General features: G+C 44.9%; 1 protein-coding gene across 1 annotated transcript in view; it reads left to right on the top strand.

The window, feature by feature from the left end:
- The window catches only part of BBS1 (Bardet-Biedl syndrome 1), a 591426-nt gene that overhangs the window by 232445 nt on the left and 335127 nt on the right, over window positions 1-23854 (top strand). Inside the window, exon 13 of the mRNA XM_086938512.1 lies at window positions 14859-15017. Coding sequence (XP_086794638.1) covers window positions 14859-15017 — 159 coding nt within the window. The remainder of the gene's footprint in view (window positions 1-14858; window positions 15018-23854) is intronic.

The raw sequence follows: 23854 nt of genomic DNA, 5'->3' as shown, positions 1-23854 counted from the left end.
GGTCGCCATGTTGGCATTTTCTGTGTGGTTACGCGCACAGAAGTGCATTAATTTCAATTAGGAGCTGTCAGGGTGCCGGCGATAATGTAATGCAGATGTTGTGGGTGTGTTCCCCAGTCTGCAGTGAATGGCGCGCGTTCGTGCTTTTCTTGTGTTTTCTTTCCGTGTAGGGCAGACGTGAAAGGCATGGTCTTATGAGGGTGAGGGCAGAGTAGTGAGGGCCGAGTGGTGAGGGCAGAGTAGTGAGGGCAGAGTAGTGAGGGCAGAGTAGTGAGGGCAGAGTGCTGAGGGCAGAGTGCTGAGGGCAGAGTGCTGAGGGCAGAGTGCTGAGGGCAGAGTGCTGAGGGCAGAGTGGTGAGGGCAGAGTGGTGAGGGCAGAGTAGTGAGGGCAGAGTAGTGAGGGCAGAGTGCAGAGTAGTGAGGGCAGAGTAGTGAGGGCAGAGTAGTGAGGGCAGAGTAGTGAGGGCAGAGTAGTGAGGGCAGAGTAGTGAGGGCAGAGTAGTGGGGGCAGAGTAGTGAGGGCAGAGGGCAGAGTAGTGAGGGCAGAGGGCAGAGTAGTGAGGGCAGAGGGCAGAGTAGTGAGGGCAGAGGGCAGAGTGCTGAGGGCAGAGTGCTGAGGGCAGAGTAGTGAGGGCAGAGTAGTGAGGGCAGAGTAGTGAGGGCAGAGTGCAGAGTAATGAGGGCAGAGTGCAGAGTAGTGAGGGCAGAGTGCAGAGTAGTGAGGGCAGAGTGCAGAGTAGTGAGGGCAGAGTGCAGAGTAGTGAGGGCAGAGTGCTGAGGGCAGAGTAGTGAGGGCAGAGTAGTGAGGGCAGAGTGCAGAGTAGTGAGGGCAGAGTGCAGAGTAGTGAGGGCAGAGTGCAGAGTAGTGAGGGCAGAGTGCAGAGTAGTGAGGGCAGAGTAGTGAGGGCAGAGTGCAGAGTAGTGAGTGCAGAGTAGTGAGGGCAGAGTGCAGAGTAGTGAGGGCAGAGTGCAGAGTAGTGAGGGCAAAGTGCAGAGTAGTGAGGGCAGAGTGCTGAGGGCAGAGTAGTGAGGGCAGAGTAGTGAGGGCAGAGTGCAGAGTAGTGAGGGCAGAGTGCAGAGTAGTGAGGGCAGAGTGCAGAGTAGTGAGGGCAGAGTGCTGAGGGCAGAGTGGTGAGGGCAGAGTGCTGAGGGCAGAGTGGTGAGGGCAGAGTGCACAGTAGTGAGGGCAGAGTAGTGAGGGCAGAGTAGTGAGGGCAGAGTGCAGAGTAGTGAGGGTAGAGGAGTGAGTAGTGAGTGCAGAGTAGTGAGTAGAGAGTGCAGAGTAGTGAGTAGTGAGTGCAGAGTAGTGAGTAGAGAGTGCAGAGTAGTGAGTGCAGAGTAGTGAGTAGAGTAGTGAGTAGTGAGTAGAGTAGTGAGTAGTGAGTGCAAAGTAGTGAGTAGAGTAGTGAGTAGAGTAGTGAGTAGTGAGTAGAGTAGTGAGTAGTGAGTAGAGTAGTGAGTAGTGAGTAGAGTAGAGAGTAGAGTAGAGTAGTGAGTAGAGTAGTGAGTAGAGTAGTGAGTAGTGAGTAGAGTAGTGAGTAGAGTAGTGAGTAGTGAGTAGTGAGTAGAGTAGTGAGTAGTGAGTATTGATATTGATATTGAGATGTATTTATAGAGCGCTCGTTCGCCCGGGGGCTTCATGGCGCTATAGACAGGGACACAACGCATCAGTCACAGGAAGCAAAGAGGAACTCATCAAAACGCTTGAGAAAAGAGCCATGTTTTGAGGGAGTGTCTGAAACTAAGGATGTTTTCGCACATTTTAAGGTAAAGAGGAAGGGAGTTCCAGAAGGCAGCTGCAAGGTGGTCAAAGCAGCTGCCTCCAAGACGCTTCCTTTTATAAGTAGGGACAGTCAGAAGATGTTTATGCATGGAGCGAAGATTCCTAGGGGGGTCATATTTTTTAAACAGATCTCTGATGAATAGGGGGCCTGATTGTTGTAAGGACTTAAATAAAATACAACCAGTCTTAAAAGCCACCCGTTGCTCAACAGGCAGCCAATGTAGTTGTTTTAAGCCCAGTCTGACAGACTGCCTCTTAGGTAGATTCAGAATGAGTCTAGCTGCCTGATTCTGAATCAGCTGGAGGCGCTTTAACTCGCCGACCGGGAGGCCAAGATAGAGACTGTTGGAGAAATCCAATCTAGACAGAACCAGGGAGATAACAATCTGTGTGAGCGCCTCCAAAGAGAAGAAACGAGCAATTTTCTTAATTTTCTTCAGCTGAAATAGACTGGAGGACACCACTGCGCTGAGTAGAGTAGTGAGTGCAGAGTAGTGAGTAGTGAGTAGTGAGTAGTGTAGTGAGTAGTGAGTGCAAAGTAGTGAGTAGAGTAGTGAGTGCAGAGTAGTGAGTAGAATAGTGAGTAGTGAGTAGAGTAGTGAGTAGTGAGTGCAGAGTAGTGAGTAGTGAGTAGTGAGTAGAGTAGTGAGTAGTGAGTAGAGTAGTGAGTAGTGAGTACAGAGTAGTGAGTAGTGAGTAGTGAGTAGAGTAGTGAGTAGTGAGTAGAGTAGTGAGTAGTGAGTAGTGAGTAGTGAGTAGAGTAGTGAGTAGAGAGTAGAGTAGTGAGTAGAGAGTAGTGAGTGCAGAGTAGTGAGTAGTGAGTGCAGAGTAGTGAGTAGTGAGTAGTGAGTGCAGAGTAGTGAGTAGTGAGTGCAGAGTAGTGAGTAGTGAGTAGTGAGTGCAGAGTAGTGAGTAGTGAGTGCAGAGTAGTGAGTAGTGAGTGCAACGTAGTGAGTAGAGTAGTGAGTAGAGTAGTGAGTAGTGAGTAGAGTAGTGAGTAGAGTAGAGAGTAGTGAGTAGAGTAGTGAGTAGTGAGTAGAGTAGTGAGTAGTGAGTAGAGTAGTGAGTAGTGAGTAGAGTAGTGAGTAGAGTAGTGAGTAGAGTAGTGAGTAGTGAGTGCAAAGTAGTGAGTAGAGTAGTGAGTAGTGAGTAGAGTAGTGAGTAGAGTAGAGAGTAGAGAGTAGAGTAGTGAGTAGAGTAGTGAGTAGTGAGTAGAGTAGTGAGTGCAGAGTAGTGAGTAGTGAGTAGTGAGTAGTGTAGTGAGTAGTGAGTGCAAAGTAGTGAGTAGAATAGTGAGTGCAGAGTAGTGAGTAGAATAGTGAGTAGTGAGTAGTGAGTAGAATAGTGAGTAGTGAGTAGAGTAGTGAGTAGTGAGTGCAGAGTAGTGAGTAGTGAGTAGAGTAGTGAGTAGTGAGTAGAGTAGTGAGTAGTGAGTAGTGAGTAGTGAGTAGTGAGTAGTGAGTAGAGTAGTGAGTGCAGAGTAGTGAGTAGTGAGTGCAGAGTAGTGAGTAGAGTAGTGAGTAGTGAGTAGAGTAGTGAGTAGTGAGTAGAGTAGTGAGTAGAGTAGTGAGGTGAGTAGAGTAGAGTAGTGAGTAAAGTAGTGAGTGCAGAGTAGTGAGTAGTGAGTAGAGTAGTGAGTAGTGAGTAGAGTAGTGAGGTGAGTAGAGTAGTGAGTAAAGTAGTGAGTGCAGAGTAGTGAGTAAAGAAGTGAGTAGAGTAGTGAGTAGAAAGTAGTGAGTAGAGTAGTGAGTAGAGTAGTGAGTAGTGAGTAGAGTAGTGAGTAGTGAGCAGAGTGGTGAGTAGTGAGCAGAGTAGTGAGTGCAGAGTAGTGAGTAGAGTAGTGAGTAGAGTAGTGAGTAGAGTAGTGAGTAGAGTAGTGAGTGCAGAGTAGTGAGTAGTGAGTGTAGAGTAGTGAGTAGAGTAGTGAGTAGAGTAGTGAGGTGAGTAGAGTAGTGAGTAAAGTAGTGAGTGCAGAGTAGTGAGTAAAGAAGTGAGTAGAGTAGTGAGTAGAAAGTAGTGAGTAGAGTAGTGAGTAGTGAGTAGAGTAGTGAGTAGTGAGTAGTGAGCAGAGTAGTGAGTAGTGATCAGAGTGGTGAGTAGTGAGCAGAGTAGTGAGTGCAGAGTAGTGAGTAGAGTAGTGAGTAGAGTAGTGAGTAGAGTAGTGAGTGCAGAGTAGTGAGTAGTGAGTGCAGAGTAGTGAGTAGAGTAGTGAGTAGAGTAGTGAGTAGTGAGTAGAGTAGTGAGTAGTGAGTAGAGTAGAGAGTAGAGTAGTGAGTAGAGTAGTGAGTAGAGTAGTGAGTAGTGAGTAGAGTAGTGAGTAGAGTAGTGAGTAGTGAGTAGTGAGTAGAGTAGTGAGTGCAGAGTAGTGAGTAGTGAGTAGTGTAGTGAGTAGTGAGTGCAAAGTAGTGAGTAGAGTAGTGAGTGCAGAGTAGTGAGTAGAATAGTGAGTAGTGAGTAGAGTAGTGAGTAGAGTAGTGAGTAGTGAGTGCAGAGTAGTGAGTAGAGTAGTGAGTAGTGAGTAGTGAGTAGAGTAGTGAGTAGTGAGTACAGAGTAGTGAGTAGTGAGTACAGAGTAGTGAGTAGTGAGTTGTGAGTAGAGTAGTGAGTAGTGAGTAGTGAGTAGAGTAGTGAGTAGAGAGTAGAGTAGTGAGTAGAGAGTAGTGAGTGCAGAGTAGTGAGTAGTGAGTGCAGAGTAGTGAGTAGAGTAGTGAGTAGAGTAGTGAGTAGAGTAGTGAGTGCAGAGTAGTGAGTAGTGAGTGCAGAGTAGTGAGTAGAGTAGTGAGTAGAGTAGTGAGTGCAGAGTAGTGAGTAGAGTAGTGAGTAGAGTAGTGAGTAGTGAGTAGGGTAGTGAGTAGGGTAGTGAGTAGAGTAGTGAGTAGAGTAGTGAGTAGTGAGTGCAGAGTAGTGAGTAGTGAGTAGAGTAGTGAGTGCAGAGTAGTGAGTAGTGAGTGCAGAGTAGTGAGTAGAGTAGTGAGTAGTGAGTAGAGTAGTGAGTAGAGTGTAGAGTAGTGAGTAGAGTGTAGAGTAGTGAGTAGAGTGTAGAGTAGTGAGTAGAGTAGAGTGTAGAGTAGTGAGTAGAGTAGTGAGTAGAGTAGTGAGTAGAGTAGTGAGTAGAGTAGTGAGTAGAGTAGTGAGTAGAGTAGTGAGTAGTGAGTAGAGTAGTGAGGTGAGTAGTGAGTAGAGTAGTGAGTAGAGTAGTGAGTAGTGAGTGCAGAATAGTGAGTAGTGAGTAGAGTAGTGAGTGCAGAGTAGTGAGTGCAGAGTAGTGAGTAGAGTAGTGAGTGCAGAGTAGTGAGTAGTGAGTGCAGAGTAGTGAGTAGTGAGTGCAGAGTAGTGAGTAGAGTAGTGAGTAGTGAGTAGAGTAGTGAGTAGAGTAGTGAGTAGAGTAGTGAGTAGTGAGTAGAGTAGTGAGTAGAGTAGTGAGTAGAGTAGTGAGTAGTGAGTGCAGAGTAGTGAGTAGAGTAGTGAGTAGAGTAGTGAGTAGTGAGTGCAGAGTAGTGAGTTGTGAGTAGAGTAGTGAGTAGTGAGTGCAGAGTAGTGAGTAGAGTAGTGAGTAGAGTAGTGCGTAGTGAGTAGTGAGTGCAGAGTAGTGAGTAGAGTAGTGAGTAGAGTAGAGTAGTGAGTAGGACATCACAGGCAGCAGCTGTGCAAGCTTCTTACACTCACAAGGAGACCACAGGCAGCTGAGGTGCAATCTTCTCCCACTCACAAGAACGACATCACAGGCAGCAGCAGTGCAAGCTTCTTACACTCACAAGGAGACCACAGGCAGCAGAGGTGCAAGCTTCTCACACTCACAAGAAGGACATCACAGGCAGTAACGGTGCAATATTCTCACACTCACAAGGAGATCACTGGCAGTACACACCACATGAACACACTCCATAACACATAGCAACAATACATTGGCATTTACAATGCCATTAGCTCAAACTCAAATAAATCCGAGCCCGATTGCATTTCTAATGCTTGTTCCTCATCCTAGTCGCCCCAACCTGGGCAAGCCTGCCTTGGTACTCCACTCTGCTGGAACTCTCCCTGGTTTCTCACGAGAAGCTTCCCAGCAGCCCAGAACTTCTCACGCAGAACCAGAGAACTCTCTGGGATCCCAATCCTTAGCAGCTCAATCTTGCGATCTGGCTCCTGAGGTCGTTAAGTTTGGTTATTTTGAACTATCAAAAGAATGTATGTCCATTCTTCACGAAACACACACACCCTACTACCAGGGCCTGGTACGTGGCTAAATGGTACCATTTTGTGCACTATTGTCTTCCAAAATATATCAATCTTTTCACACCATCAGTACAAGACATTGCCTATTACATCCTTCATCTTCCAACAGTCAGGCCTTGCCTATACCTTCATTTGGTTAAATTTGCCTGCTGTGGCTGCTTTCCTCCAAAATAGGCAGCACATTTCCCTCTTCAGGGTACCTGTCATTAAGGCTTTCACTGAAGGGTGTAACTGAGTTATCCTGCCCCGAACGCCCCTCTGCTCCAGTATGGAATCGCAAAATCATACTAACTAGGCTTATGGGCCCTCTGTTTGAGCCTCTTTACTCTTGCCCGCTTCTCTTTCTTTCCTGGAAGGTAGCCTTCCTTGTAGCCATTATTTTCCTTAGGCAAGACAGTGATGTACCCTCTCTTACCCTAGAGGTGCCTTTCTTTCACATACATCGAAATAGGGTGGTTCTCCGAACCAGCCCCAAGTATCTACCTAAGACGGTTGCCACTTTTATCTTGATTAGACCATTGAGTTGGCAGATTTCTTTTCACATCTGGAGTCTGTAGTGGAATGTGCCTTGCATACCTTAGATGTCAAAAAGGCATTAATGTATTGTGTCTGACCCTGCTCGCAGGCAGGTCTCTCCCCACGCCACCACACGGCGGCCAGCTGCCTCCTACCTGCTCCCTGCCGCCCGCCTGTTTTCCCTCTGTTTCCTGCTCCTTCCCGCCGCTGCGTCCCTGCGGCCCAGCCCCCCTGCTCCCCATTGGCCACCCCACTCCCGCCTCCCAGCTGCTCCTTCCTCCCTATCGCCCTCTTATGGAGGCCGCGAAGCGGGCACGCCGCTGGTGCGCTGAATGGCTTGCCAAAGGCAAGCCCGTCTGCGCCCTTCCGCGCCTGGACTACGCCCAGCGCCAGAACTTCTGGACCCCGTGAACACCACAACACCAGACTCCGCTACGACGCCAGCACCCTCTACGCACTCAACGCCGTCCGAAACCACACCTGCTTCCAAGCCTCCCCGAAACGGACTCACGGACCTTTCTCCTGCCACACCTGCAGCTTTACCTGCGACAGAACCACCAAACCTCCAAGGACTGGACCCAACCACCTCCGCTGCATACTCCTCAACACCTGCTCCGCACGCAAACACGCCGTCAAGCTCTGGGATCTGGTCGACACCTCCACCCCAAACGTGGCCTTCCTAACTAAGACCTGGTGGAACGACTCCTCGGCGCCCGACATCGCCATAACCATCCCGGACGGCTACAAGATCACTCGCAGGGATCGCGCCAACGGAATCGGAGGAGGAATAGCCATCGTCCACAAGTACACCCTCAAGGTCGCCACCCATGCAGACGACACCCTCAACACCGCCGAACACCTGCACTTCCGGATCCACACCGACCCCAACACCACCCTCAGAGGAACACTCATCTACAGACCCCCCGGTCCCCGAGCTCAATTCAGCGACTCCATCGCCGACCTCGCCAGCACCCATGCCTCCACGGACTACATCCTCCTCGGGGACCTGAATTTCCACCTCAAGAACAACGACGCCAACTCCGCCACGCTGATCGACAGCCTCGGCCTCAGACAACTCGTCATCGCACCCAAACACGCCACTGGCCACATGCTGGACCCCGTCTTCTCCACAGGCACCCACTTCACCTTCGACCACACCACCAAACTCCACTGGACTGACCCCCGCTGCAGCCATTCCACCTTCAATAAACCAACCATGCACCACCGCACCCAACAGCTACCTCCCCGTTGCTGGAGCAAAGTCACCGAAGACCAGCTGATCACCACCCTCGGCGAAAACCCACCCACCGACCCCACCAACTCAGACACCGCAGCCAGCATCCTCAGACAGTGGATCGATGACTGTGCCAACACCCTCGCCCGACTCAAGAAACCCTCCAACAACCACGCCAGCAAGAGAGCCACCTAGTTCACCGACGAGCTGCAGACCTCCAAACGCGTATGCCGGAAACTGGAGAAGATATGGCTCCACGAACGCACTCCGTACAACCACGCAGCCCACATGGACACCTCCGAAGACATTAACACCTCATCAGATTAGCCAAGAGATCCTCCTTCAAAGACCGCCTGGATAACAACGCACACAACAGCAAGGAGCTTATAAGCATCGTAAAGGAACTCTCCAACCCCAGCGCCAACAACATACCGCCCTCACAAGAACTGTGCAACTTACTGGCCATCTTCTTCCACCGCAAGATCGCTGACACCCATGACGGCTTCAACACCATGACCGCCCCGACTAAGCCAGACCCAACCTCCCCTGTGAACACCACCAGCGCCAACCGCCTGACCTCCTGGTCCAACGTCAGTGACGACGAGACATGCAAGGTCATGAACTCCATCCACTCAGTATCTCAGTCAGACCCGTGCCCACACCACATATTCAACAAAGCAGACGCTGCCATCGCACCCCAACTACGGAAGGTCATCAACATCTCCTTCGAAACAGTGACATTCCCGGAAAGCTGGAAACACGCCGAAATCAACGCCCTCCTCAAGAGGCCCAAGGCGGACCCCAAGGACCTCAAGAACTTCCGGCCCATCTCCCTGCTCCCATTCCCGGCGAAGGTCATCAAGAAAATCGTCAACATGCAACTGGCCCGCCACCTGGAAGACAACAACATCTTGGACCCGTCCCAGTCCGGGTTCAGCCGAAACCACAGAACCGAGACAGCCCTCATCGCCGCCACAGACGACATGAGGCGCCAACAAGACAACGGCGAAACATCAGCCCTCATCCTCCTGGACCTGTCAGCCACCTTTGGCACAGTCTGCCATCGCACTCTAAAGACACACCTCCTAGAAGCCGGAATCCAAGAGAAGGCCCTTGACTGGACCACGTCCTTCCTCTCCGGCAGAACCCAGAGCGTCCGCCTCCCGCCCTTCCGATCCGAGGCCACCAACATCATCTGCGGCGTCCCCCAGGGCTCATCCTTCAGCCGGACGCTGTTCAACGTCTCCATGGCCCCCCTCGCACAAGTGGCCAGCCAACACGACTTCAATATCATCTCCTACGCTAACGACACCCAGCTCATTGTCTCCCTCACCAAGGACGTGCACACCACCAAAACCAATCTCCACGAGGGAATGAAGGCCGTCGCCGACTGGATGAGGAACAGCGGTCTGAAGCCAAACTCGGACAAGATGGAGGTCCTCATCCTCGGACCCACCCCCTCAGCCTTTGACGACTCCTGGTGGCCGACCACACTGGGAACAGCACCGGCACCCATCGACCCTGCACGCAACCTAGGATTCATCCTCGACTCCTCCCTCTCCATGTCTAAACAGGTCAACGCCGTCTCCTCCTCCTGCTACAACACCCTCCGCATGCTCCGAAGGATCTACAAGTGGATCCCGACCGAAACAAGAAGAACGGTGACACAGGCCCTTGTCAGCAGCAGACTGGACTACGGCAACACACTTTACGCAGGAATCCCAGCCAAACCCCTATGACGACTACAACGCATCCAAAACGCCTCCATCTGACTGATCGTCAACGTCCCCTGCCGCAGCCACATCACCCCCCTCCTGAGAGACCTACACTGGCTCCCCGTCGATAAGAGGATCACCTTCAAGCTCCTCATCCACACACACAAAGCACTCCACAATGCCAGACCAGCCTACCTGAACAACAGACTCGGCTACTACACCCCCACCTGCCAGCCCCACTCCGCCAGCCTCGCCCTCGCCGCTGTTCCCCGCATCCAACGAACAACCTCCGGCGGCAGATCCTTCTCCTTCCTCGCCGCCAAGACCTGGAACACCCTCCCTACCCACCTACAGCAGACCCAAGACCTACTCTCCTTCAGAAGACTCCTCAAGACCTGGCTCTTCAAGCGGTAGCGGCACCCCCTCCCCTCAGCGCCTTGAGACCCTCACGGGTAAGTAGCGCGCTTTACAAGTACTCTGATTGATTGATTGATTGAATAGAACAAAACCCATTCGTAAGACAAAACAACTCTTCGTGTCCTACTGCGAGCCACACAAGGAGCATGCCATTTCCAAAGCAGGAGTAAGTTTGTCACATGTATTCAAATGTGTTATGCCAAAGCTAAAAGGAGCATACCTGTCCCACCAAGACCCCAATCCACTTGCAAAAAAGGGGCTAAGATGGCTTTCTTTGGGAATATCCCACCAGCTGACATATGTAAGGCAGCTACTTGGTCCACTCCTTACACTTTCACTAAACATTACTGTGTGAATTTCTTGGCAAGACAACAACTAAAGCTGGCCAGGTTGTCTTACTCACACTGTTTCAGTCTTCTGCAACATTGCAATGTTTGTGGCATGTAGTGCTATAGATTCACATGCGTCCACCTTCCTCCCCGGCCGCCTGAAGTCCGTTGCAAATACTCCTACCTTTAATTCTTAATTTCCAATAGTTATCTCTTCCGTATCGAAATGCTCCATCTACATCTTCGTCCTCCAGGAAGGGAAAAACTATCTGGAAAAAACTATTGACCTTATGCGCATTGTCTACTATAGGTGGAGTCACCACACCTCATGGCTCTAAAAGACGTCAAACAAAAACAAGTTGCACACATAAGAACCCAAAACTAGAGTATGCACAGCATATCTACTGCACTACATGCGAGGAACAGATGCTTACAGAGTAAGTAACATTATATATGAAATGCAGTTAACAATGTTCTAGATTGATTTGCTCCCGGAGAGCTCACAGCAACATCGTTATTACTCCCTGAGAGCTCACAGCAACAGTGAAAAAGGCCATGAAAAGGCCCGTGATTAGTGGGTGGCACGGTGGGTTTAGTATAATTATTTTGTATGCCCTGGTTTTAACAAGTAACATCAGCTTTATAATATGCAACATTTATTTGTCTGTAATTAAGAATGTTTACATAACTCCCCACATAGACAAGTTTTAAACATCACTATACATAGAATGAGTTGTTTATATGGACGGGTGTGTTCAGTATTGGCCATTTTGGTCTTAATCAAGAATATACAGTGACTTCATTTATAGTGATCCCATCCCATGTGAAATGTTTAAATGTTTATCAGTCATGTGAAGACAGTTAACCACTATGGTGTTTTATGTCCATGAGATTGTGAAAATATATAGTGATACTGTGTATATTTTAAGTATTTTGTCTATGTTCGTGATATTTTGCAGTATAAAGAAGTTAACAAGATGGCACTGTTGTACAGCTGAAATGTGTCTCTCATTTACCGGGTCGGGAGAAGCCTGATACATTAAATTCAGTCTTACTCTTCCAGTCATTGTGTGCGTGCTCCTTTCGTTAAGGGAGTTGGGAGGTAGTTGGCGCTATATATATATATATATTTGCTGGAAATACCTAAGACTATTGAAGGACCACCTGCATTTGGCTTTTGTGGATCTCAGGGTGGCATTCGATTTAGTACCTGGGGAGAATCTATGGGTAAGGCTAAGATCAATGGGCCTATGGTAGAAATTATTCCATATCATTGTGAGATTACATGGCGCAAACTATGCCCAAGTTAGGTGGGGACCCAAGGGGGAGCTAACAACCCAAATACCGACTGAGAGGGGAGAACACCAGTGTTGTGTACTGGCTCCTACCTTATTTTCTCTTTACATCAATGATGTGATAAGCTGCTTAAATGACTGCACCAATGGTTTGCCAAGACTAGATGGCAGTTTCATACCTGACCTATTTGTTCAACAACCTTAACTTCTCAAACACCTATCGGGTTACAAAACCTTTAAAATAAATTTACAGCTTTTATTATGAGAGGGGTCTTGAGGGGAACACTACTAAAACAAAATGTGTATTTTACAATCCTTCTAAAACATTTTAAGGAAACTTCAAGATGGTGGGCGCAACATTACAGAGGGTTGACTTGGTGTCAAGTTTGATAACTCTCCATGCTGGACTTCACAATTAATTAAAAGCAGCATTACTCTGTTACATGGCCACTTAAAGGATATAAAATAACAAGACGTAGATCAGTATCGCCAGCCATTGAGATTTACAGTGCCAAGGGCCAGGGTGTTTATTGTGTGGGGCTGAATTCCCTCGCGTAGTTTGGGGATGTGAAGTGGCAAGATTTGCAACCTACAGGGAATACATCAGGCATCTGATATTGCTGATTCGCAGTTCTCCCTTGACAGCATCAGTTACCTTCATTAATGCTGCATCACTTTAAATCCAAAAAATATAAGAACAGAAGCTTTGCTCAGCCTCAAGAGACTGGACTGCTGAGCCACTTGCAGAATAGCATATTGGTCTTTAAAAATAAACAGGTTTGTGCTTATCTCTTTAGGATGTGCATCAGGTTATGCTAGAGGAACCACTGCTCGGTATGCTTTCTAATCAGGCCAGTGGTGAGATAGGCCTTTAGGTTGAAGACTGTTTATAATGACTGGTTCTATAAACAGTTTGACAAAAGGCCCATTGTTTTGTTCCAGTACACCAACAAGGCGGATATTAATTCTGCTTGAGTAGCCCTTCAGCCCTTGAAGCCAAGACTTGCACATGAGTTTTATGTTGCTTTATGATTTCCTTCGTGGATCTTAACTGCTTTATATAACCCTCAACTTCTCTTCCTAATTCGCCAACACACTGTGATATAGTACGAAGATGTGTCAATATTTTGTTTGATTACTTGTCTGGAGTCTTGTACTGCAACCAGCACTTCCTTTAGTGATGGTTCCAGGACCGCAGCAAGATACCCTGTTGTGGGTACCTTAGCTGGTGATGGGTCTTATCATCCATCAACAGATTGTTTTGAAAATGCGTACTTGTTCAGTTGACTTTCTTAGATCAGTTTTGCTCCTAGAGCATGAGGCTCTATTCTTAGGACATGGGCAAGGCGGTGCCATTTGCCAAGTAGACCAATCTCCACCCAGGTTCCATATGTGTTTGGCCACTGTCATTTTCAAGCAGAATCTAATCTTATTGCAGTGAAAGTGCCTATGAGGTTTGCCTCATGTTGTCACTCTCCAGTACAGAATTCCACATGTTGGTAACAAATTCTCAGGCTATCTAAGCATCCAGGATGGATTACCGAGGCACAGTAAGGGAACTTCTGAGGTTCTCCTGGCACCCCGCACATCTAGATTGATCAAAGAGTGTGTTCCCCAGTGGTTTGTTTTCTGTATTTTACTGTGCCCCAAAGGACACATGTCTCTAACTGCCCCTCCCTCCTGCCACCCCCTGGAGAAGCAGATGAGAAGCACAATAAGCCACAAGCACAGGCATACCCCCCAGTGACCCAGTGTATTTACCTCTTAGCAGATGTTCATCCTCCTGTTCTACAAGCTGCCCCCTCACAAACTTTAGTAGCTTATTCCATTTAGGGCATTGCAGAGGAAGTTTCCTCTTTCAGTATCCTATGGTCAGAAGTGGTGGGCAGGGATGTGGGCAGGGATGTTTTAGGGACCAAGTACCCTCACACCCCACATATCGACCTTCAAGAGCAGAAAAGGCGCAAGAGACCAGACCTCCAAATCTGATTGCTGCAGCTATTGGGAGGGGGTTGGTGGAGAAGCAGCGCCACTGGCAATGATTGTGACTTGATAAAGGCCAAGACTGCACCGCCGTGAGCAGACATCTGAAGCTACCACCAGTTTCTGTTCCACTGGCTATGCAGGAATTGATGTGCTTTCAAGGTCTTCAGTGGCACCTGCCACCCACACAGGAGCTAGTCCCTCTGCTCCATACGCTGCCAGTCAGCGCCTCAGACATCTCTCCTTCTGATGGTCCTGAACATTCACTCACAAGACCATCCTGAGAGATATTTTCTGGGGACCGTGCTCAGCCAGCTGCTCTGCATCGACTTTAGCTGTGGCAGGGAGGTGAATAGCTGCTGTGGGTCCACTAACCCTGCCTGGGGAGATAGCGGACTATTCTAGCTTCAGTCGACCATTGGCCACACATCTGGACTTCAAGTCCTCTGACTTTAACATGTAAAAATATATACATATTTATTGAAGATGTTGTCTCTGGACAGCAGCTCACAAGATAAGCGACCATCTTAGTTTACAGCAAGCCGCACCCTTCTTATTCCACATTATAAGTTGTGCCTAATTTGCAGTATAATTCAACCAGAGTTGCAAATAATCACCCTGCTGTGGCAAACAGATTAGCTTCCTCTGTTTCTTCAGGCTTGATGTATTGAGATATTTTGTTGTTTATTTCCCATAAGCAATAGTAATGATTTATGATCCAACAAATTCCCATTCATTGATTAGACATGTTCATTGGTGCATAGTGTTGGCCTACATAAATTCTTCAGGCTATTGTCAAAGGCTGCCTTGGTAATCGTGAAAGTAATCACAAAGAATATTTGAAATAAATAGTTTTATTTTATTTCCCAAGTCCACAATCTCTGGTCTTGTTGAGGAATAGTATAGAACAACAGGAACATACATCAAAGGTGGTCCTTTCTGGTTGGGAGTACATCTGTAGCTTTCTTTGATGTTGTATCCAAGGTGAAAGTTTATTGAAAATAAGAATTTTGAAAATATCTCCGATCGTGTGTGTGTGCGTTTGTTTGTTTGTTTGTTTGTTCGCTCTGTAGAATAAATAAACACAATAATTCATACAAAGGTATGTGGCAACTGTTTTAGAACATTTTAGATTTTCATCCTGGGTCTTAAATATTGGCTGGCTGACACGGTGTAGGAATCGTAGTTGGTCCTACAGATGCTTGTGAGTGTGCATTGCTCTGTGTTTAAGTCAGATGAAGCATAGGTGGATACATCATGAGCGTTTAAACTGTATCTAGGAATTACTGCTTATTTTCAGTTTTTTTATTTTTGACTTTTTGTATGTGGCTTATGTGTTTGTTCCCTTTCAAGGAGGGGGTCTGATCATCAAAATTCTGAAGAGGACTGCAGTTTTTGAGGAGAAAGATACGACTCCAGGACCTCCGTTGGCCCAAAGCATTAAACTGAGTGTTCCAAAAAAGACCAAGTTATATGTGGATCAGACGCTGAGGGAGCGTGAGAGTGCTGTAGGTGAGTGTAAAGACTATCATGCTGAGAGGATACTGTGCTAGAGAAATACCAGGTGACTCTACCTAGGGGCCTATTCTACTACCATTGGCCCCACAATGAATCACTGCACTATAGTTGTCTATCCTCCCTCTGTGCCTCCTTATCCTTATGCCACACCTAATATTAATCATTCCTGACAGCTGCTTTTGCCACGTGGGAGCTCCCAAATCCTTTTCACATCTTCAGTTAATAGTCAGTCTCCAAAACCTCACCCTAATCATTTTCTTTTTTATCCATTGTTTTTCCTCTATCATTTTTTATCTGTAGTAAGCATAGTATTGAATTTGGCTGTTCTTGTGGTAGTTGAGGATTAAGGAGTAATACGTTAGACTCTGTGAAGTCGTGTTAGCTTATAGACAGCAAACACGTCCATTCTTTTTCATGCATAAATTAGCGTTACTTGTTTTCACTCATGAGTCAATTCTTTACATTGTCCTCCATTTGGAGTTTTTTTTGCAAGGCCTCGCGTTTTCACTTGGTTTGGGCATACCCATTAACTTGTAGATGCATAGCCAAACATCTAGTGATCTCCCGGCTGGATTACGCCAATGCCCTGTACAACGGCATTCCAGCCTACAGTCTACGAAAGCTCCAGCTGGTGCAAAACCAGGCGGCTCGACTAGTGTACGGCCTCCCCCGTTCCCATCACTCAACGCCGTTACTGAAGGCGTTACATTGGTTGCCTGTCAGGGAACGTTCCCTCTTTAAAACTGGTTGCATGGTCTTCCAGGCACGCCAGGGATCAGCCCCGGCCTTTATCATCTCCCTGATAAAGGAATATGTCCCCGCCAGAGAGCTCCGCTCATCTTCCCAATCCCTTCTACAGGTACCCCGCTACAAGAGAAAAAAGTGGGGAGGGGCCAATTTCTCTTTTTTGGCACCCACTTTTTGGAACTCCCTCCCCGACCATCTGCGGTCGACCAAACACTACTCCCTTTTTCGCAAGGGCTTGAAAACCTTCCTGTTCAATCAAGCTTTCCCGCAGTAACCCATCCACTGCTTCGCTCCTGTTTACTATGCCTTCCAAGCGCCAAGAAACCGTCTGGTGAACGCTGCGCTATATAAGTATTTTAAATTCAAATTCAAATTCATACACCTGTCCATTCTTCTCGACTGTGCTGATTTGAAGGGTGATGTTGTCTCAGCAGTTTACAGCTATGTCTTTCATGGTTTTTATTTATACATGGAATATAAATGTTATAGCAAGTATTTTGAATTCCGGGGCCTTTAGCAGCCACAACAGTACCTATTTGAGCCTTACTACTTATCTCCAGCCCCGTTGTTGCTTTGACATTCTGCTCAGAATGTTTATACATTTCTGTGGCGTTTCCAGCATTATCTCTTTCATAGCTTACATATGGTAATATTCCAAATTGTCGGTATCGAAATCCTCGAAATGTGAATATTTAGCAGGTAAAAGAATCTGCTAAACAAATTTAAAGCAATAGACCACGTACATAATTTGGACTGTTTACTTTTCAGCTACTGAGAGGTTTAACTCAAGCACTCCCATTAGTTATCATGTCTGACTCTTTCAAAGGATTCAGAGTGCAAGAGTCCTCAGTTTGAGCATTGGTATGTGCTGAGGCACTACACTGAAATACACCAAATTATATTTTGCACGCTACAGATAGAGCAGCAGCACTCCCATTCTTGGTATGTTTTTCTTTAAGCAAAATAAAGGATCCATCACAGTCTTTTTAATGATCATCACCAAAAAGACAATTAGAAAGACATTTTTCTTTAGGATGCTGATGATCACCTCCCTTGATATTCTGTGGTGATTTTAATATCCATTTATATAGGGGCCTGGATCTCTATGGCAGTGCCGGCTATACGGGTTTAAAGACACCTCCCTTGATATTCTGTGGTGATTTTAATATCCATTTATATAGGGGCCTGGATCTCTATGGCAGTGCCGGCTATACAGGTTTAAAGAAAAAGACCTACAAAGCCCTAAAAGGTTTAATAGTAGAATATGGTCTCTTAGATGTAGCATTTGCTAAGAATCCTCTATCACCGGACTATACTTTTTTTTCTGCTCCTCACCAGAAGATGGTGAGGCTAGATTATTTTTTTATTGAAGCCTCCCTCATTGATAATGCTACATTTGAGATATTCCCCCGAGTAATATCGGATCATAACCCAATCATGATAGAGCTAAAAACCTATTCCAGCATCAACGTACGGCAGTGGTCTTTTGATCGAAAACTGTTGGCGGATTCAAAATATATAGAACATATGGGCAAGTGGATTATGGAATTTTTTGAATTTAATAGGGGTAGTGCCCCTCTTAAAATTGTATGGGACACATTTAAAGCGGGTGTGAGAGGAGAGACTCTTTCATACTCAATTAATAAACAAAAAAGTATTCGTGATAAAATGGACCGTCTTTACAAAATAGTTAGTGATTGGGAACAGAAACTGACAAATGCTATAAAGAATAATCAGAATATCGAACCCATTAAATCTTCATTAGCTATCCATAAAGCAAAACTTTATGAGGTGTTTGCAGCTAAATTGGCAGAAGAATCTGCAGTTATGAGAGCGCAGATATTTGAGATGGGAGAACAATCTGGCAAAATTTTGGCCAAAAGGACAAGACAAAAGGTGGCATCAACTTTTATTGGTGCAATCAAAGATGAGCTTGGTCTAATACACACTAAACCTGACGAAATTTTAGAGGTTTTTCGACAATTTTACCTCAAGTTATATGCTCAAGATTCTTTAGACTATACTAGCGAACTATTTCTAAATTTCATTCAAAACGATAATGTGCCCAAACTTTCTTTTGAGCAGATCCAGTTTTTAGAACAGGATATTACCTGGGAAGAGATAAATTCCGTGCTTCTATCTCTTGCTAGTGGTAAAGCCATGGGACCAGACGGAATTCCATTAGAATTCTATCGGTTGTTTAGAAATGTGATAAAACAAGACTTGCTAACAACATTCTTGATAGCACAGAAAGGAGAAACCCCTCCATCTTGGGCCGAATCGACCTTCATGGCATTTATAAAAAAGGATAAACCTCCCTTAGACCCGGCCTCCTATAGGCCGATATCACTTATAAACGCCGATAGCAAAGTCTTTTCAAAAATCTTAGCAAAGCGGATATCTGTGATAATTCCAACCATAGTATCACGTTGGCAACATGGGTTTATACCCAAAAGAGATACCACTGATCATGTTCGTAGAGTAATCTCTCTGCTTGATTGGGCAGAAGGCACAAACACATCAGTGGGGGTAATTCTTTTAGATGCCGAGAAGGCGTTTGATCGAGTGGCCTGGCCCTATCTATGGGATTTACTAGCATTTAAGGGGGTCGGACCAAGTATGATAAGAGCACTGAAAGCTCTGTATAATACTCCTATATCATCTATCAAAATTGGAATAAAGAAGTCAACCACTTTTTCTATTTGCCGTGGTACCAGACAGGGGTGCCCTGCTTCTCCTCTGCTATTTGCAATCTATATTGACGTTTTTCTAAACAAATTGAATCATGAATACGATATCACACCTGTAGTAGCAGCAGACATACACTATAGGGCACTAGCATATGCTGACGATGTGGTTGTCCTTACTACAGATATAGTTAAAGCAGTCCCAAAGATAGAAGACCTGGCTAATCAATTCAGTGCCTTTTCGGGTTATAAATGAAATATGGCCAAGACGCAAATTTTATTTACTGGCCAAAATCCCCCATTACTTAGCAACATAGTTCCCGTTGCAACATATCTGGGTATAAAGATCACATCACCAGTCTCACAAATTCCAGAAATAAATATCCTACCCATGATAACGGAATCTAATACCCTACTAGAGCGTATTAATCACTTACACTTTTCTTTATATGGCACAAATAATATTTTGAAGATGATGATTCTCCCAAAATTTTTATATCTATTTCGTTGCATTCCTTTAGAATTTTCTACGCCTATTTTCAAACAGCTGGAGAAATTGACAGGAAGATTTCTTTGGGGGTATAAGCGACCTCGAAGAGCCTATCAAAAAATGATAATCTCAAAAGACAGGGGGGGCTGGGGTACACCATATTTCTTTTATTACTACTTATCATCAGTATTGCAGTTCATCGCCCCCTTAATAGTTAGTGAAAAAGCTCCGATCTTAGATTCTCATTCTCCATCTATTTATGAACTGGTTCTAGGGACAGAGGCTAAGGGCTGCTTACTAAAATTTGTCGAGCCCAGCTACTACAAAAAAACAAAATTTAAAATTGTTAAAGCTGCTTTTAGGGCTTGGAAATCCATTAAACGAATTTTCAACATCCCCAGAATTACGAGATATACTCCCTTGATCTCCTCTCATATTTTCCCATTTGTGGGTTTAGACAGTACTATGAGAAGATGGCGCAACCTTGGTATTACCCAGTTTAGTGATCTCTTACAGAATAATAAACTTATATCATTTATTGAACTTCAAAGAAAATACAAACTCACCAATGCCGATTATTTTAAATACGTACAGTGGCATAGTTATTTTAATACACTATCAGAACAAGAACGAACGTCGTTACAACAAATTTTTTTGATTGACTCTTTGTATCAAAGAAGGAAAATTGGGTATTTTTACAATCAGCTGCTATCTAAACACCCAGATGATATATTGTTTAGACAAAATTTATGGGTTGAGAAATTAGGATCAAACTCAATCAAGATGGAAGAATCTATCCACTTGGCTAATTCTATTTTGCTTTCGGGTAGGAGTAGAACTCAACATTACATGGTGTTATATGATCTTTATTATTCACCATCCAAAATCTCTAAATGGGGCTCCTCAGTTGGTACTGCTTGTAATAGATGTGGCTTACACGCAGCTGACTCTGTACATATGTTTTTTTCATGCCCACATTTAAGTAGAATTTTATCAGAAATACAACATTTTCTTTCTTTGATACTTGGAATCCCTGTAATACTCACGTCCGAACTTGTTATGATAGGAATCTCTGATATATCTATGATAGATGATCATAAAAAACTGTTATTTATTTCTGTTGGGATCTTTCGCTCTTGTGTGACGCAAGATTGGATTAGCCCAGACCCACCCTCTTTTTCTTCCTGGCAAGGACGCCTGTTGGCAAGATACATTATCGAGCGAGCAATATATACTACAAACGTCCGTAAAAGGAGGATAATGGGAACTAAAATTTGGGAACCGGTAGAGCGATGGATGGAGGGAGGAACCGGTTAAGTCTAGTTAACCAATTTTATGCGTTAACACTGGTGTGTATTGAATGTACAATTTCTGCTGTATATATGAAGGATTTTTTACTGCCTTTGTTTAATTATTACGTTGGTTTATCTTCTTTTGTGCTGTGAATTGTATATGCTTGTAACCTGATCAACTCGCAATAAAACACTTAAATAAAAAAAAAAAAAAGGATGCTGATGGAGAATTCTACTGTGGTCTACTTGAATAATAAAATGGGTATGTGTGCCAGATGTGCCAGACGTTCTCCTCCAATGTCACAAATGAAGCTTGATTCACTTAAATGAGAGATCCTGTTACTCCCCAGTGAAGAAACTGGTCAAAGTGTTCTTTCAGTCTCAGTGATAAGAGGTAGGTCATGCATGTGCCCTGTGAATCCTTTAGAAATCTCACTTCAGGCAGAAAGAGAATGTACTCTCCTATTGGCGCTCCTTTTCCTGAATCAGTCAAGGCCTCGGAGCATCCTTGAAATATGCAACAACGGCCAGAACCTCTTGTACCTTCTTGTTCAGAAGCTCAGCAGTAGAGGCCTCAATGGTATTAACCATAGCGGCTAGAGTTTGTTGTTTCCATTGTTGTAGATTACACAAGCAAGTAGGAGTAAATAAGTATTCTATTCATCAATGATTACAGCAATTCAAGGTAAATATACAAACTGATGCCCCTTAAAAAAGAATACATTGAGTACAGACAATGATCAACGTACAAAGTAAAATCTGCAGGCATGAAATAAACCAGATAAGTAAAAACATAATAACATCTTAGTAGCTTGTTTAAGATCAATATAGGCTTAGTCAAGAAAGTTCATAACTTTACTAATAATGGAATTAGCTTGTGCATTAAAACAGAGTTTCACAACCAAATTCACAGTACTCTCTTTAGATTGTTGAAAAGTTCCTGTAAATATTTATTCAGTAAGTATGATAACTTTTGACACAGGCAAAGGTTTTGAAAATGGGTTTGTTCATATAGCCACACAGCCTCATACAGTGTAGCCAGCACAGCGGGTGTTCCATGTTGTTTCAAACTGGAAAATTGTTATGTACAGTAGTTTGAATGGAAGAATTTCCTTTTTATTGAACCTTCCAAAGTTCAGTTGCTATACGATTGCCTTAAAGTGAGATAGGGATGTAAAACAAAGTATATATATTTATATTTCAAAGATGTCAGTAGGTCTTCCTCTCATCCATTTCCAGGGAGTGTTTTTTTTATTATTGTTACGTGTACATCCCCATCCCAACGTGATCAGTTGATTAGAGTAATTTTTGTTCTTCATTTGTTTTTATAGGTTTGCCCTACTGAATTCCCAAATTTGATTTAGTTTGACTGCTGTATGGTGAACCCACAATGATTTATTTGGAGTTTTATATAGAGCTTACAAGACCCGGGGGTATCAGAGCGCTTTACAGCATACATGAATAGAAACATAAACATTAGCATAATGATGACCGGATTAAGTCAAGGCACAGTTTTCTTTGTGGAGTTGCGGAACGTAGGTCAAGCAAGGATCTGATCGCTTGCATATTGATTGTGTTCATATCAGTTATTTTGTTACTAAAACAGGTGAACCATTTTGCAGTGATTATATAATTTTTGTGTTTAGAACTTGATCGCCTGAACTTTCGCTGTTCCTCCATAGATCACGGAAAATATTTTATTGGGTGATAATTATTTCGGCTTTACGTTTCTTCATTTGGATGTGCAGATTCCACTTCTGCTTCTCTTTAATAGTTACACAACAGTACTCCTAATTCTTTACTTTGTCAATTATGAAATGACCAAATATCCAAGATTGTTCCTTGCTCCCTGTCCCGAAGCACAATACTTTGGATTTTGAGTGGTAGACCGTAAGACGGCTTGTAACATTGTATTCATCAAGTTACACAGGCAGCAAACAGGTATCTTCATTCTCTGACCACCAGGCCCACTCAGCCTGTACTACTATAGAAATTTGATTATACACCAAAGAAGCATGTGTATCAGTCAGGGAGAGATGAATGCAGTAGATGGAACTGCAACCATAGTGTGGTTGCCATCCAGTCTTTGTCTGAGCACAGGGAACCCTGCTGAACTAGTTGGCTATGTATCCTGCAGAGAGAAGGAAAATCTACTTGCCTGCGGGATGAGAGGGGCTGGGCCTACCAGGAGGAGCGACCTGTCTGAAGTGCAGAGGGCAAAAGCCCAGCTAAGTGGAAGGACCTGCTTGGGAACAACTGTCAAAATCCAGGGACAAAGAAAAGTTTCAATATATGGAACTCCGCACCCTAACATAATCACTACAGCAATGCAGGAGGCAGGTGGTTTCACATATTGTGTTTACTAAGCTGGCCCTAGGCTTAATAATTATAATAAAATGACAGCTTCAGGACATGGCAAGCAGTTATCACGAGAACGCAGTGTAGAAGGTGTGACACAATGTATGTTTGGGGTACATATTGAATGTCGATTTGGAATACGTGGTGTTATAGTATTTCTGTGTGGGCATGCATTTTCATGGTGGCGTTTTTTATGTACTAAGGAAAACAAAAGGGTGATGGATGGAATGGTTGAAATAATCTCAGTTGCTGGGAATTATTCGGGGCACATGCAATGTCACTGTTGTTTTCGCCCACCATGCCACTGCAGGTAGAGGAAGGCCATATCCAAATCGGGCTTGGACCTGCTCCAGAAGTGACACTCCATCCCAAACACCTAAACATGGTTCCTACTTGACAGACCTTCAGTGCCATAAAGGAGGCTGCAGTGGTGGTGGCTCCCTTCACAGCACATAAATCCTAGCGAGGGATGCTGGACCTCTAAATAGGGTTAATAGTCTTTTGCCAGGGTCTGTCAGAGCTCATGACATCAGCCTCCCAGCAGGTCGGTGGACAATCTGCCAAAGTCTAAATAAGTCGCACAAAAATATAGGCTCAAAGGGAACACACTTTTTATCAGTGATTCAGAATTGTGTATATCCAAGGAAATTATATATGTGTGTGTGTGTGTCTGTGTGTGCGAGTGTGTCTGCGTGTGTACGTGTGTGTGTGTGTGTGTGTGTGCACGTGTATGCGTGTGTGTGTGTGTACTCCACCCGCCTCGCATGCCCAACAGTATCCTGCAGTAAGTTACTATGGGGTAACCCAGTATCCCTCACAACCTGGGCAAAGCTTTTTCTATATAAACAATAGTTCCGTCGGGTAAAAGTGAGTAATTCAAACTTAAGGAATTAAATTCACAGAATGATTTAAGGTTACAATGCGAATTACTCTATATAGGCTTTATGCAAATCCAAGAGAAAAACAAAACCAAAGGTTGGGGTAAAAATAAATTATTTTATGAATTTAAGTTGCATTCATAAGTGCCCCATTTCAAAACATACTTTACAAATTTAGTATTTTCACATAACGGCGCATCAAAGCAAGGTGATATTGTGAAGTTGGGTGCAGTGATCTATCGTGCAGTTGTGATCAGTGACTTATATACAAGTGAGAGAACGACGGAAGGGGGTAGGATGTTTGGCCAAATAAATGTTCAATTGGAGTAATTCCTTTGAGCCACAATGTTTGGCAGGTTCTCTGGAATACGCTCTGTTG

Source organism: Lissotriton vulgaris, chromosome 9 (assembly GCF_964263255.1).
Source record: "Lissotriton vulgaris chromosome 9, aLisVul1.2, whole genome shotgun sequence".
Lineage (NCBI taxonomy): Eukaryota > Metazoa > Chordata > Amphibia > Caudata > Salamandridae > Lissotriton > Lissotriton vulgaris.
This window is presented reverse-complemented; position numbering and strand designations above follow the sequence as displayed.